The sequence below is a fragment of the Lactuca virosa genome, chromosome 5 (genome assembly GCF_052849685.1).
Source record: "Lactuca virosa cultivar CGN04683 chromosome 5, Lactuca_virosa_CGN04683_v6, whole genome shotgun sequence".
NCBI classification, from domain to species: Eukaryota; Viridiplantae; Streptophyta; class Magnoliopsida; order Asterales; family Asteraceae; genus Lactuca; species Lactuca virosa.
The window spans coordinates 129,490,033-129,502,644 of record NC_136430.1 but is presented as its reverse complement, the minus strand read 5'-3'; the positions used below and the strand labels follow the sequence as shown (position 1 = coordinate 129,502,644).

The 12,612-nt window shown below is 37.9% G+C and overlaps 1 protein-coding gene and 1 long non-coding RNA gene across 3 annotated transcripts; both read right to left on the bottom strand.

The window, feature by feature from the left end:
• Positions 1–5,858: 5,858 nt before the first annotated feature.
• LOC145111741 (disease resistance protein RPV1-like) lies at positions 5,859–6,382 on the bottom strand. The gene is made up of 2 exons (XM_079047993.1): positions 6,085–6,382; positions 5,859–5,983 (listed from the first exon to the last, which is right to left on the bottom strand). Exons 1-2 carry the CDS (start codon positions 6,380–6,382, stop codon positions 5,859–5,861), a joined length of 423 nt encoding a protein of 140 aa, XP_078904119.1.
• Positions 6,383–7,785: 1,403 nt separating this feature from the next.
• Positions 7,786–10,180, bottom strand: LOC145116615 (uncharacterized). Of its 2 annotated transcripts, none has more exons than XR_013712225.1 (3): positions 9,740–10,180; positions 9,036–9,129; positions 7,786–8,832 (listed from the first exon to the last, which is right to left on the bottom strand). It is a non-coding gene; the product is annotated as an uncharacterized LOC145116615 (long non-coding RNA). The 2 variants fall into 2 exon arrangements; XR_013712224.1 differs by having other exon boundaries at positions 7,786–7,903.
• Between the last annotated feature and the right edge of the window lie 2,432 nt (positions 10,181–12,612).

Genomic DNA, 12,612 nt, shown 5'->3' with positions numbered 1-12,612 from the left:
TTTAGCCTATCCTAAACCCCCCAAAGCCTAGGGTACCATCCTAGCACCCGAAGAAAGCCCGGAGCCCCGAAGTCTCCGAGAAAAAGAGTTTTTCGAGTCAAAACTCTGCCCGCGTAGAGCCCGGTTTTTGAGAAAACATCTCGGTTTCATCGAAAAAGATTGTTTTAAGGGACGAAGTGCTGTCCAATCACCGTCTTTTAAAGTGAGTGTATAGTCACTTTCATCTTACATATAGATAGGAAGTATTTTATATAAAGTACGTGCTATGTGTATATATGTTGTTGGTTTATTTGAGATGAATGTTGAATGAATGTTTTATACATATGTAGAATGATTTGAACTGTATATGTACTTTTATCTACAAATATGTTGGGGGTAACATGGGTAGATGAAATAGCTGTTGTGTGATGAAATAAAATGATGAGAGGTCTCGATGTTGATGATGTTCCAGTTATCTACCAGAATATAAATGTCGACCATGGACTTTTCTAGACAGTCCAGTGCATCTTGGAGAAGAAGGATCTTATTAGAGAAGTGTTAGTTGCATTGTAGATCCAGACCTTGTTCACCTTGATCTTTCTTTTGGAGGTATAAAGTTTGAATCTTGATGATGCATTTATTAGATCTAGCTAGTCTTGGGTGTTATGACCTTTTGGTCACTTTAAGTTGATAATGTTTAGATCTTGAAAGTTTGTGACATTCTTATGGATAAAGTTGGAAACTTTATCCATCTAAACATCATACCGATTTGAATCTAAAGGTTGGAGACTTGGACTTAATGGATTAAGTTGAAAAAGATGCACTTTTGGTCCCTTTGAGACTTAAAGACTATATCTTGTTTGTTTGGACCATTCTAATGGATAAAGTTGGAAACTTTATCCATTTTGAAGCTATTAGGAACCATAAAAATGTGATCTTGGTCATTCTATCCCTTCCATGCAAAAGTTATGATGTCTTAATGGATTAATAAGTTAGGGTTTTGGGTTTTGGGACCTTTTCTAGCCATGGAAAGTAATAAATATGGAAAATTTATGACTTAAGTCGATGTTTTGATTCCAGATCTGAGCGCTGGACAAAAGTTATTAAGTGATAAAGTAATTAATGGAGAAATAAGATCAGGTCGCGTACGTTGGGCGTACGAGGAGTACGTTCGGCGTACGGAACTATCGTGGACTTTGATTTTGTTGACATTCGTTGACCGTTGAATTTTGACCAAGTTTGACTTTAGGTCAAACTTGAGGGTTTTGGACTGTTAATTAAGGTTTTACTTGGTTTTGGTGATAGTGGATTCACGAGAGCACACAGTGCAGAAAGGGAAACGTGTTTAAGTTTTTTGGGTTTCTTCGTTTCAGGTGAGTATTGCCTCATTGTACCCGTGGGTTAAAGGCACAAATGTTTGACCACTAGTTTTGGTTATATTTTAGTAGAGAGATTCCATAGGGACTGTATATAGTCATGTAGGATAGACTGAGGACTCTTGATCTAGGCTTTCATGCATGTTCCTTGTTTGGTTCTAGTTGTAGAGTAGGATCACCTGTCTGGGTGTCTATCTCACCTCTAAGTATATACGGTTATGTATTCCTTGGATTGTTGTTATTTAGTATGTTGCTATGTTTTAGTGATCTGTTACATCTGTATCTGATATATAGAATGTTGCTATGCTGTAGTGATCTGTAGATTTGTATGTCTACCTGTACTTGTTGGTTATCATCTAGTAGAGTTTCCTAAGGACTATATGTAGTCATGTAGGATAGCTTGAGAACTCTTGATCTAGGCTTTCTTGTCTATTCCATGTTTGGTTGTGGCTCTAGAGTAGGATCATCTGTTCGGGTGTCTATCTCACCTATGGTTACTTATGGTTACACATTTCATGGAGGTTAGCTGGTGGCGGGACAATGTGATGTGAGAGGACTAGTAGGCGATAGTGAGTTGTATGATTGATGTTTGCATGTATTATGTGCCTGCTTGATCTTTGATTATTTATATGTCGACATATGGTGGCAGTGGGTTGAGGCGGTCATGCTTTGTGCTGTCGGCCAAGATACCCGGTGTGGGCCGACTGTAAGCCATAGGCACGGAGGCTTGGGAAAAGAGGTTGGGTTGAGGCAGTAGGCCAACAAACCCTGGGTATTTCACCCCGATGGCTGATTGGACCTCTTGCATGTTGGCATTCCAGTATGAGGACTGATTGGGCCTGGGCATTCCAATTCGATGATTGTGGGCCGTTATGCATGCTTGTATGTTTATCGTATGGGGTATTTTGGGGGAAACTCACTAAGCTTTGCGCTTACCTATTTTTTTATTGTTTCAAGTATCATCGATCATAATGCGAAGGCAAAAGTGTGATTGTACACATTCATCAGCAACAATGAAGATTTTGTGCTTTAATATTCCTCTGGTTTTCAATAAATGTATTTGGAATAAACGGTTTTCTTCACAATGTATTTATAATTGGGAAGCTTTACGTTAACAAAATGAAAATTTTTGGTTGTGAAAATGGGACGTTACAAGTTGGTATCAGAGCCATGGTTTAAGCGAATTGGAGGTACACTTGTGAGAATCCAGTCTCAGACTAGGATCCGAGAGTTTTCACAAAACGTTTTTCAAAAAGAATTTATAATAAAAGGGTTGGGTTAGGAACATAGGATTGGTCTCTTGTCATGTTCTTGTTTGATTGTTGGCTTGGGATCGCGAACATGGACCTTGACTTAACTTTGGTTTGACAGGAAGATGCGATATGTACAGTCAGCCAGAGGTCGAATAGGAAATTGGTTCCCAAAATACGCATATTTTTTATGTTTGTTGAGTTTTGATTTTGTTGATATATGGATTGTAAGAAAAGCATGCTAGTGGATAAGGTTCTTTTAAAAACTGTTGCATAGAAGTGCCTGAGTATGATATCACCTTATGATATAGGAAATTGATTGCTATATGTTACTCTATTTTGTGATTGCTACATGTATGTTGATTAGTTGTATATGATCGGGATTGAATAGCATTAGAATGGTCGACTTAGCCTTACTTCCTATTCCTTGTTTGGTTGTGGACTTAGGGCAGAGTTGATTATTCGACAGTCTATTTGATCCCGTATTGTGTACAACAAGCATGCACAAAAGCAACCAAAAGTGCGGTAATGAGGATAATCCTAGGAAGATTCCCTAGGAAGTTAGTTGTGGCCCGTAGGAGAACTAGGTGTTAGCACACCTAGGAGTGGTCTGGTGCAGTGACTTAGGACCTTGGGATGAATTCTGAATCGATTACTGATAGGTGATGAAGGTAGTATGGACCCATACTACTAAAAGCTCAAGATCCGTATGAGGTTCGAGAGGAATCTCGAGGTTACTAAGGAACTAATAGGAGTGTGGCATGGTGTGTTGAGCACTATGTTTTGATTTCTGATCTTTCCTTGTTATATTTTCTGTATGATGACTTTTGAAGGTCTGGGTGGGGAGGAGATATGTGGGATCATTGCTGCCAAAGTGGCCGAAGCATTCACGGAGGCAATTCCAGAGTTGTTTGGGTCGGCCGAGACCACGTTGATCAAGGAGTTTGACCGGTGCTATGTCGTCATCACGCATATAGTTGTTGCCGCAACCATAACAGCCGTCACCATTGCAGGATCTCAAAGAGGCAAGGTGATGCAATATCGGGAGTTTAGTTAGATGAAGCCTCTAGAGTTCAGAGGCGACAGGGACCCAATCATCGCTTCAAGGTGGATTTCTGATGTGGAGGGATGTTTCTTCACATGCTCATGTCTTGAGGGCCAGAAGGTGAAGTTTACGTTGAATCTTCTTCGTTGGGGTGTGAAGGATTAGTGGGAGTTTGTGACCCAGGCCTTTTCGTAGGCCGAGCGAACCGTACTGACTTGGGAGCAGTTTATGGACATGTTCCGAGTTGAGTATATTCCTCTTGTGGAGAGGGAGTGATTTGCTCAGGAGTACCTGGATATGAGACAGACGACCGAGTCAGTGATAGAGATCACCAAGATGTTCACTAAGAGGGCTTTGTTCTGTCCTGAATTCAATGCTTCAGAAAAGGCTCAGGTGACTCAGTACTTGAGCATGCTCAAGACGAATATTCAGTAGTTTGTGTCTACCAAGCAATATAGTACCCTCGTTGAGCTTCAAGATGCCACGAGGAGGCGATAGATTGAGATAGAGACCTATACGAGGGAGAAGTGTCAGGCTCTGATTTAGTCCCAGCCTGCAATGAAGCAGTTCAAATCCGCCGGCCGAAGTTCGGGATTAGCTGAAGGGAGGTGCAGATCTTTTGTATGTCACAGGTTTGGCGAGGAGGGTCATTTTTATAGAGATTGCAGGCGAAGTGCAGGAGTTTGTTTCAATTGCGTATAGGAGAGCCACATCAGAACTCGTTGTCCCTTTCTCGTTTTTGGTGAGGTGTTGGACCCTACACCTCTTCAACGTCCTCCCTTGAAGCCCTAACCCTAGTTTGAGCCTTGTGAGCAAAAAGAATGTATTTTTAAGTGCTTTGGAGTGTTCTTGGTACATCTTGGAAAAGAAGGAGCTCATTGGAGAAGTGTTAGTTGCATTGGTGCGTGTATATCCAGACCTTGTTCACCTTGATCTTTCTTCTGGAGGTATAATGTTTGAATCTTGATGATGCATTTGTTAGATCTAGCTAGTTTTGGGTGTTATGAGCTTTTGGTCACTTTAAGTGCATAAAGTTTAGATCTTGAAAGTTTATGACCTTGTTATAGATAAAGTTGGAAACTTTATCCATCTAAACATCATATTGATTCAGATATGAAGGTTGGAGACTTAGACTTAATGGATTAAGTTGAAAAAGATGCACTTTTGGTCCCTTTGAGACTTAAAGACTAGATCTTGTTTGTTGGGACCATTCTAATGGATAAAGTTGGAAACTTTATCCATTATGAAGCTATTAGGAACCATAAAAATGTATTATTGGTCCTCCTAATGGTTCCAACACAACTACCTCAAATTTTACAATTCGAACAAAAACAAGCACTTTTACTTGCATCAATACATTCCACAGACACGTGAAGAAATCCAAGTTCCTTCATCTTTCTAAAACCTTTCATCATAATTTTTGGACTGATTTCCGTCATGTACAACTGTATATATGTTTTCGCTTCAGTATCCTATAATTCAAAAAAGAATACACCATGAAACTTTTGTCGCAATAGATAAAAATGGATTTTCTCCAACTTAATTATAAATAAACTTGATCCTTACCAAGTCATTAGCCAACATATCTACAATTTCCTTGTTAATCCACAATCAACTATGTTTGTTAGGGTTATCCGGGTATGAACGACAAACAATGTTCCTTCCCATTTCTTCAATATGGTCATGCATGCTTAGGTACTCTTCACCCTGAATATTATCAATACTTATGAGAGATTTTTTCTAAAGAACTCTTAAACCATTTCTAGCACGAAATCCATTGCTTTCAAGTGCTTGATTGCGCTTGCTTTCGATCATCCTTTTAGTATGCTTGCAACATTTTGGAATATTTCCTTGTAATCCTCTTTTAGATCATCACATCTTATTTCCAATTTTTTCAATTTTTCCATTAACAAAATTATTTTTAATCTTTCTAAGGCATATGTCCATTCCAACTCATTTTTACCAAAAAGAAACAAACTCGGAACTTTGAGTGTCATGGGAAGACCAACATCATAATGCACAACTTGTTGACACAGCTCTTTGTACCCTTGGTATCACTCTCCAAAATGCATACCTATTAAAGAGGAAAATTGCTTCCTCATTCAATAACAATCGGACATTATGAATGGACTTCACTCCATGTGCAACAAGCACTTGCTCATCCCTTGTTGTAATTATAATTCTATTACCCGGTTTAAACCAATTCATCTAACTGGCTAACGCTTCAAGCTGTTCTATATGATCCACATCATCTAGAACAAGAAGAACCTTTTTACTATGCATCCTCTTCTTCATCATGTTTTTTCCTTCATAAATACTACCTATGGATATGCCTTCATTATTAAGACATCAGAAATGATTTGTTTTTGCAACAACTTCAAACCGGACAAAGAAGCTTTTGAAACTTCTCTAACATTTTCAATTAAGCTTTTACCTTCGAATTGAAAGGATATTTTATCAAAAACAACCGTAGCTAAATTTATCTTCCCACCACCTCCAATTATCTTGATCCTGGTCATGTAAACATCATCAGAAGAAATTACCAAAGATGATAAAACATCATTGATTCGGTTGTCAATGCATACTAACTTTTCATCAATGTTGAAATCGATGGCTCTTAACTCTAGTGGAAGCTCTTTAACAATTTTTTGAATGAACTTAGCTTCGTGCCTATATATTAAAGAAGATTCAGTTAGCGTACTCAAAATTTCCACTTCAGCAATTACTTTCATGAACTTAGCTTCATCCCTGTAGTTTCATGTTTAATATTCCGACAAGATGAAAGGCTATGACCAAGCCTTTTAGATCCATGGTAAACTCAATGAAATAATACTGTAAATTGCAAACATAATGAAAGAATACTGCATAGATTGACGAAAGAAAAAAAGTATAACAAGCATTCATATGAGAATTAAACTAACAAATATGTTGAAACTTTATACAGTTGAACGCAAAAATAGCAATGTACTTTCTACTTTTTTGCATTATTATAGGATTGTACTTCCATTTTTTCTTATTACGTCATTGTACTTTAATATTACTCTTTATTAAGGCATTGCATTATAAGAAATTTACCCTTTCTAGCAATGAGCTACCACTACCTATCATCCCATTATTTCTTTCCAAAGACATGATATGGGTACAATTATATTAACTTCAAAAACCTAGTTTCAAGTTTCATAAAGTCTAATAATTAAGGGCAACATATTTTTTAAAATTCTTTTCTTTTCATGTCGTAGTACAAAAAGAAAAAAAACAAAAAGTATATTGTTGATATCTTCCATTTAGCCCCATTTTTTGGCATAGGGATTAATATTATGAATTGTGCTTTTCTAAAATTAAGAAAATATTTATATTGGAAACCAATTATGAATTAGATAGAATTACGTGTTAGTCCTTGTGGTTTACCAAAACAGTCATGGTGAGGAAAACTGTGATAACCCCTATGTGCTTTGTAACACCTGTTTTCTAGGATAAATCGAATTAGGGTTTCAAGGAGTGTTAAGCTGGGATTTTGGAAGAAAATAAGCCTCACAATGTGAGACATAGAGGCTCACGATGTGAGGTGGGTTGCATGAAAAATTTTGTTCGGGACTGGTCACACAACGTAAGACATAGTGGCTCATGATGTGAGAGCTGTTGGAGCCCAAGCCCATGATCTTTTAGGGTTTCCTTCGTATTTAAGCATCTCTAACCTTATTTTAGGGTTTCTTATCAGCACCAAGCCCTCTTTCACCTCATAAAAACCCTATCCTTCATCCTTGCTTCATCTTTGGTCATTTTGGAGCTTTTCTTGGTTTAGAAGGAGAAGAAAAGAAGGAAAAGGTGGTATTGTGTTGAGGCTTGCAAGGAATCAACATCATCATCACCTCACATTGTTGTTGGATCTTTGTAAGTGTCAAAGCTTCCTCCTTTATTCTTATATGAGGCTAGATCTATGTTTTTTCCCACTTTTCCTCTTGATTTTGCAAGTTTGATGAATGGAAACCATAATGTCACACCCCCGGCCAAGGCGGAACACGCCGGGAGCGGGACTAAGTTCATGGATCACAGATAAATTGAATATATAGCACAAGTACAACGATAAACAAAATAGCATTTGTATTCCATCATTAAGTTTGAATACAAGGTTCTTATAGATAATAATAGTACAGTAGTTGCCTTAGACAGATAAGCAAATAACAGAAGCAAGCTAGCTAGGTCGTCTGCAATCCACGACTAATCTTCTGCCTGAAAGCCTGTCTGATGATCCCCTAAGAATACATGTAAGTTTGAGGGTCAACACAAAGGTTGGTGAGTGTCACAGGTTTTCTGCTTAACCGCAGTATAATACTTTTAAAAAGTCTAAAAAGTATTTCCTTTGTTAGAAAATTGTGTTTGAAAGAATGTTTGATAAAGATAGAATTATAAACCATGATTACTAGATAACAAAAGTCTAGTCCAGTTTATAGTAAGGAATTTGTACAGATATACATATAAACTATGGTTTCTAGGTTATAAACATCTAGTTAAGTTTATAGTAACGGAATGGTACGGATAACATATGAACAAACATACAGATAATGTTATCTGTCAAGGTTGTATTTAACAACCACAGATACGGATAAATAGACATACAGATATACGGATAAAGTTATCTGCCAAGGTTGTACTTAACAACCGCAGATACGGATAAACAGATAGTTGACAAGTATATTTGATAAGCGTACACACTGAAGAGTATGATACTTATTTAAGCAGTTGGTAAAACTTGGAGTACAAGCACATAAACGAGCATAAGATACGAGCTCTACAACTCGTATAAATATATAAACTTATATATTTTTGTGTATGTATGAGGTATAATTAGACTACCAAGTTGATAACCGGCTATACAGTCATAGCACATTTTTTTTCGGAACGTATATGTTATTTTTATTAGTTGTATTATCTTAACAACATAACATATAAAGCTATTGAGGTTTAAAACGATTTTTTTTACTTAACATGTAAGCGTTTAAACAATTATTTCTAAAACTGGTAAAGTATTTACACAAAACAATGATATTTTTTGTGTATTTTGTATGATAAATATTACTTAGTACACGTACTACCATATACAGACGAGGGCCAGACATGCAACACCGAGGTCAGGGCCATTTTGGCATTATAGCATTTCTGAAATCCAACAACTCATGCGACCCTTCAAACCAGATTCCCCGTACCGTAAGAAGTAGCGTAATAAATAATGTTTTTGTGTGATTTATATTGCATAAAAACGGTGGTGTTGTTTGTTTAAACAAAGTATTTAGAAAATAGATATAAACTAGATATACAACTACTACATGTATTTCCCCCCCCCCCCCCCCCCCCGAAAATATGTAAAAGTGGGGCCGTAACACTCACCTTAACGTGTGGTTGATGATTTGTTTCGAGTATTTGATGCGAGAAACCGAGAAGTGTCGCTTTGATAACGAACCGTCGAGATTTATTTAGTTTCCTATGAAATTTTAATATAAATTAATATGTGGAGGGTTGTTTGGTAATTTAACCAAAGCATATGGTCCATTTACTATTTTAAATAAATCAAATGGGACTAAAAAGGTTAGTTTAATTTATAAGTTTCAATTTTGGATTTATTTTGCAAATAAATCCCAAGAGAGGGGTTAATTATGAATAAATAAAATGAAAGTTTTGTTCATGGACTTATTTTGCAAACAAAACACAAGAAGGGGGTGTCATTTAAATAAATAAAATGAAGATTTGTGTGCTTTGTATTTGTTTTGAAAAGGATTTTTAGCGGAGGGTATGTTTTGAACATTTTAAATGATAGTTTAGGTGTTTAGGACTAGATTTGAAAGTAGTTTTTGAGAGGGAGGGACCTAAGCTGGACAAATCCGAAGTTGAGGGACCGTATGTATTTATTTTAAAAGGAAGTTTGTACAGTAACTTATATATGATCCTTCCATTCACAGGGGGTATTAACCTCCTGTGTTCGTTCGTCTACGGGTATGCAAAAAGAGAAAAAAATTTATTTTTGATTATTCTGATCGATGAAACTCTATGGACCAAAAACGAAATGTGTAAAGGAGGTGTTGATGAAGGATTACAGTAGAAGGGGTTGGCTGGAGGTGGCGGCTGGTGGTGGTGGCCGGTGATTTAAAGCAGCGGCAACAGTGAAGGTGACGGGGTGGCAGGAGGCTACTCCGGTGGTCCTTCTGCCGTCATTTTCTTGCTGATCTCGACTGGTTCCGATGAAGGGAGTGGGGAGGGACATTTGGGGATCGAAAACAGCAGAAATCAAGGCTTGGGGATGGTATTTTCCGGTGGTGGCAGTGAGTGGTAGGGTGGTGGCAGTGGGTGGTGATCTTGGGTCTTGTTCACTTCTTCTTGACAGAAACAGTGAGAGGGAGAGAAAGGAGATGTGAGGGACGTGTTGGGTGATCAAGAGGGAGGTATAAGGTGGTGGAAGTGGTGGATTAATGGTGGTGTAAGTGAGAGGTTGAGGGCGGTTTAGAGAGATGTAGTGCTCTTTAGAGAATAGAGAAGAGAGCTGGATATTGATGTGTTGAAGGAGGAACCCAAGCCTTCTATTTATAGTAGGAGAGGGTCACACACACCCTTTGTGGCCATACTTCCAACCTAGCAATGTACTAGTTTGGTGAAACTTGTACACAAAGGAGAGTAGAAGGAGAAGTAATCCCACGTGAGCAAGGTAAGAAAAATCTGATTCTTGAAGTATATCATCCCATGTGGGCCCCACATGGGGTTAATCCTCCATTATATATCCAAAACACACAAAACCGGGTGTATCGGGATCCATGCATTGAGACTTTTATTTGTGAATACCGGTAGAAAGAGTTTAATTCAGGGATTTTGGAACATCAAACAGATTAATTTTTGGAGTTACGGATCTCCGGGAAAATGCGTTCGAAGTTTTACGTCTAAACGGCTCGCGGTGTCTGTTTTCGCGAATTTTGTGAATATTTTCGTTAAAAATATTTCGAGTGTGAAATTAAATAATAGATTATAGCTTGAGTCCAAAAATGCTCTCGGAAATCCCGTCGGCAAAGCGTAAGTGTCTCAACGGATCGATTCGGTTTTACACGATTAAATAAAAATAGTGTTTTAATGTCTGTTTTCTTAAAATTGTCGTATCTTTTGCATACGAACTCCGTTTTGGACGTTCTTTATATTTTCGAAAACAGGGGAACATGTACTATAATATTTTAATGTTTGTTTTGCTCAAGAACGCTTAATGTAAATTTTCAGTTTTTCTAATGCATTAATTAGTGTTGTCGTTTAAGCGGTTTGATTCGGTTTACAGTTTATACATTTGGAAGTGCAATATCATCTAGTATCATATTATAGTTAGAATGAAATTACTTGTCCTTCTTAAGATACACTAAAACTCAGTAATTCGGATTAACACCATTTTCACGGATAGATTGACGGTTATAATAATAGCCCTAAATTCCGGGTTGTCACACATAAAGTTGGCAACTTTATGTGTTATTAGGGTCTTAAGAGTGGTGTGGAGTTCATATCCAGTGAATGGTTGAGTTTTGGAACCTTGCATGAAAGTTGGATGTCTTTTCCTTCAACTTTTGACCCAAATGAGATCTATACATGTATTGGACATATATGTCTTCAAAGCATCGACTTTCTAGTGTATTAAGAAGTTATAATACCGAATGGAAAGTTTGAGTTCAAGCCTTAATGGATTAAGGACTTAAAAGTTGGACTTTTGGCTTCAGACTGTTCTTACGACGTGAGACTTGGCGTCTCACGACGTCAGGGTTGAATGACCCCATTTCTGGTTAGCTTCTTAGAGCTCACGCCATGGGAGGAGGCTTCTCACGACGTGAGGTTGGATCTAGTGACTTTTCATGTCTAAGTTGACGGAGTTGAGTCAGGATGAGTTGCAATTGAACCGAGTAGGATCTCAGGACATGACTAAGGACTGGTCATGACGTGAGGATGGATAATTAACATTTTGGGCTTTTGGTTGGGCCTTTATGGAATTGGGACTGTATTGGGCCTTGGGTGTGTTTGGGATTTGGGCCGGTTATTGGGTTGTTAGTGTTATTGAGTTTGGGCCCTGGTTTTTGGGCCAGTTGAGGGGAAGGGTAAAATAGTCTTTTACCCTAGGAGTCGGGATTAGTGAATCACGTCCCGATTATGGTTATGACCTGATTATTGACATTGATTGTATTTGATTGGTTAGCGCGGGGATTCTCATGTCCAGTAGCCCGACCATCAGTTGGATTATCAGCGGATTGAGGTGAGTTTGCTCACTATACTATAAGACACTAGGATTGTATGTGAACATAGTCTTTATGACTCCTATTGTATGTATGTTTGCCTGTGTACCTGTTTGCTATATAGATGGGGTGAAATAGAACCGGTACAGCCTTATGCTGACACATGAGTTGAAATAGATTCGGGCGTGAAATAGGCCCGGGGGTGAAATAGACCCAGTACGACCATGGGCCAACACAAGAGTTGAAATAGACTCGGGGGTGAAATAGACTCGACACAACCTTGAGCTAACAGATATGTATGGTATGCGGTATTTTGAGGAACTCACTAAACTTTGTGCTTACGGTTTATGTTTAAAAATTATTCATGTACTCCCTGTTCGCGAGGGAAGGGCCCGACTTGATCGCAACGCATCCACCCATGTTTTCGCACTTAATAATTTTGGGAATTATACTCTTATAACTATTTTACTCTGATATACTTTTGAATGATTGAAATGATTAAATGGTGTTTATGATTGAACTAAAAATGAAACTTTTACCTTATAACTTTTGAGATGTTACAAGTTGGTATCAGAGCCTTGGTTTGAGGGATTCGGGCATACACTCGGGTGTGTCTGAACTCAAACTAAGGGTTTGGTAAAATTTTCATAAAATAAATTTTTATTAAAGGATTTTCTAATAAAATAAAGGGGTGTGGTGTGTGCAATCAACCGGGCTCA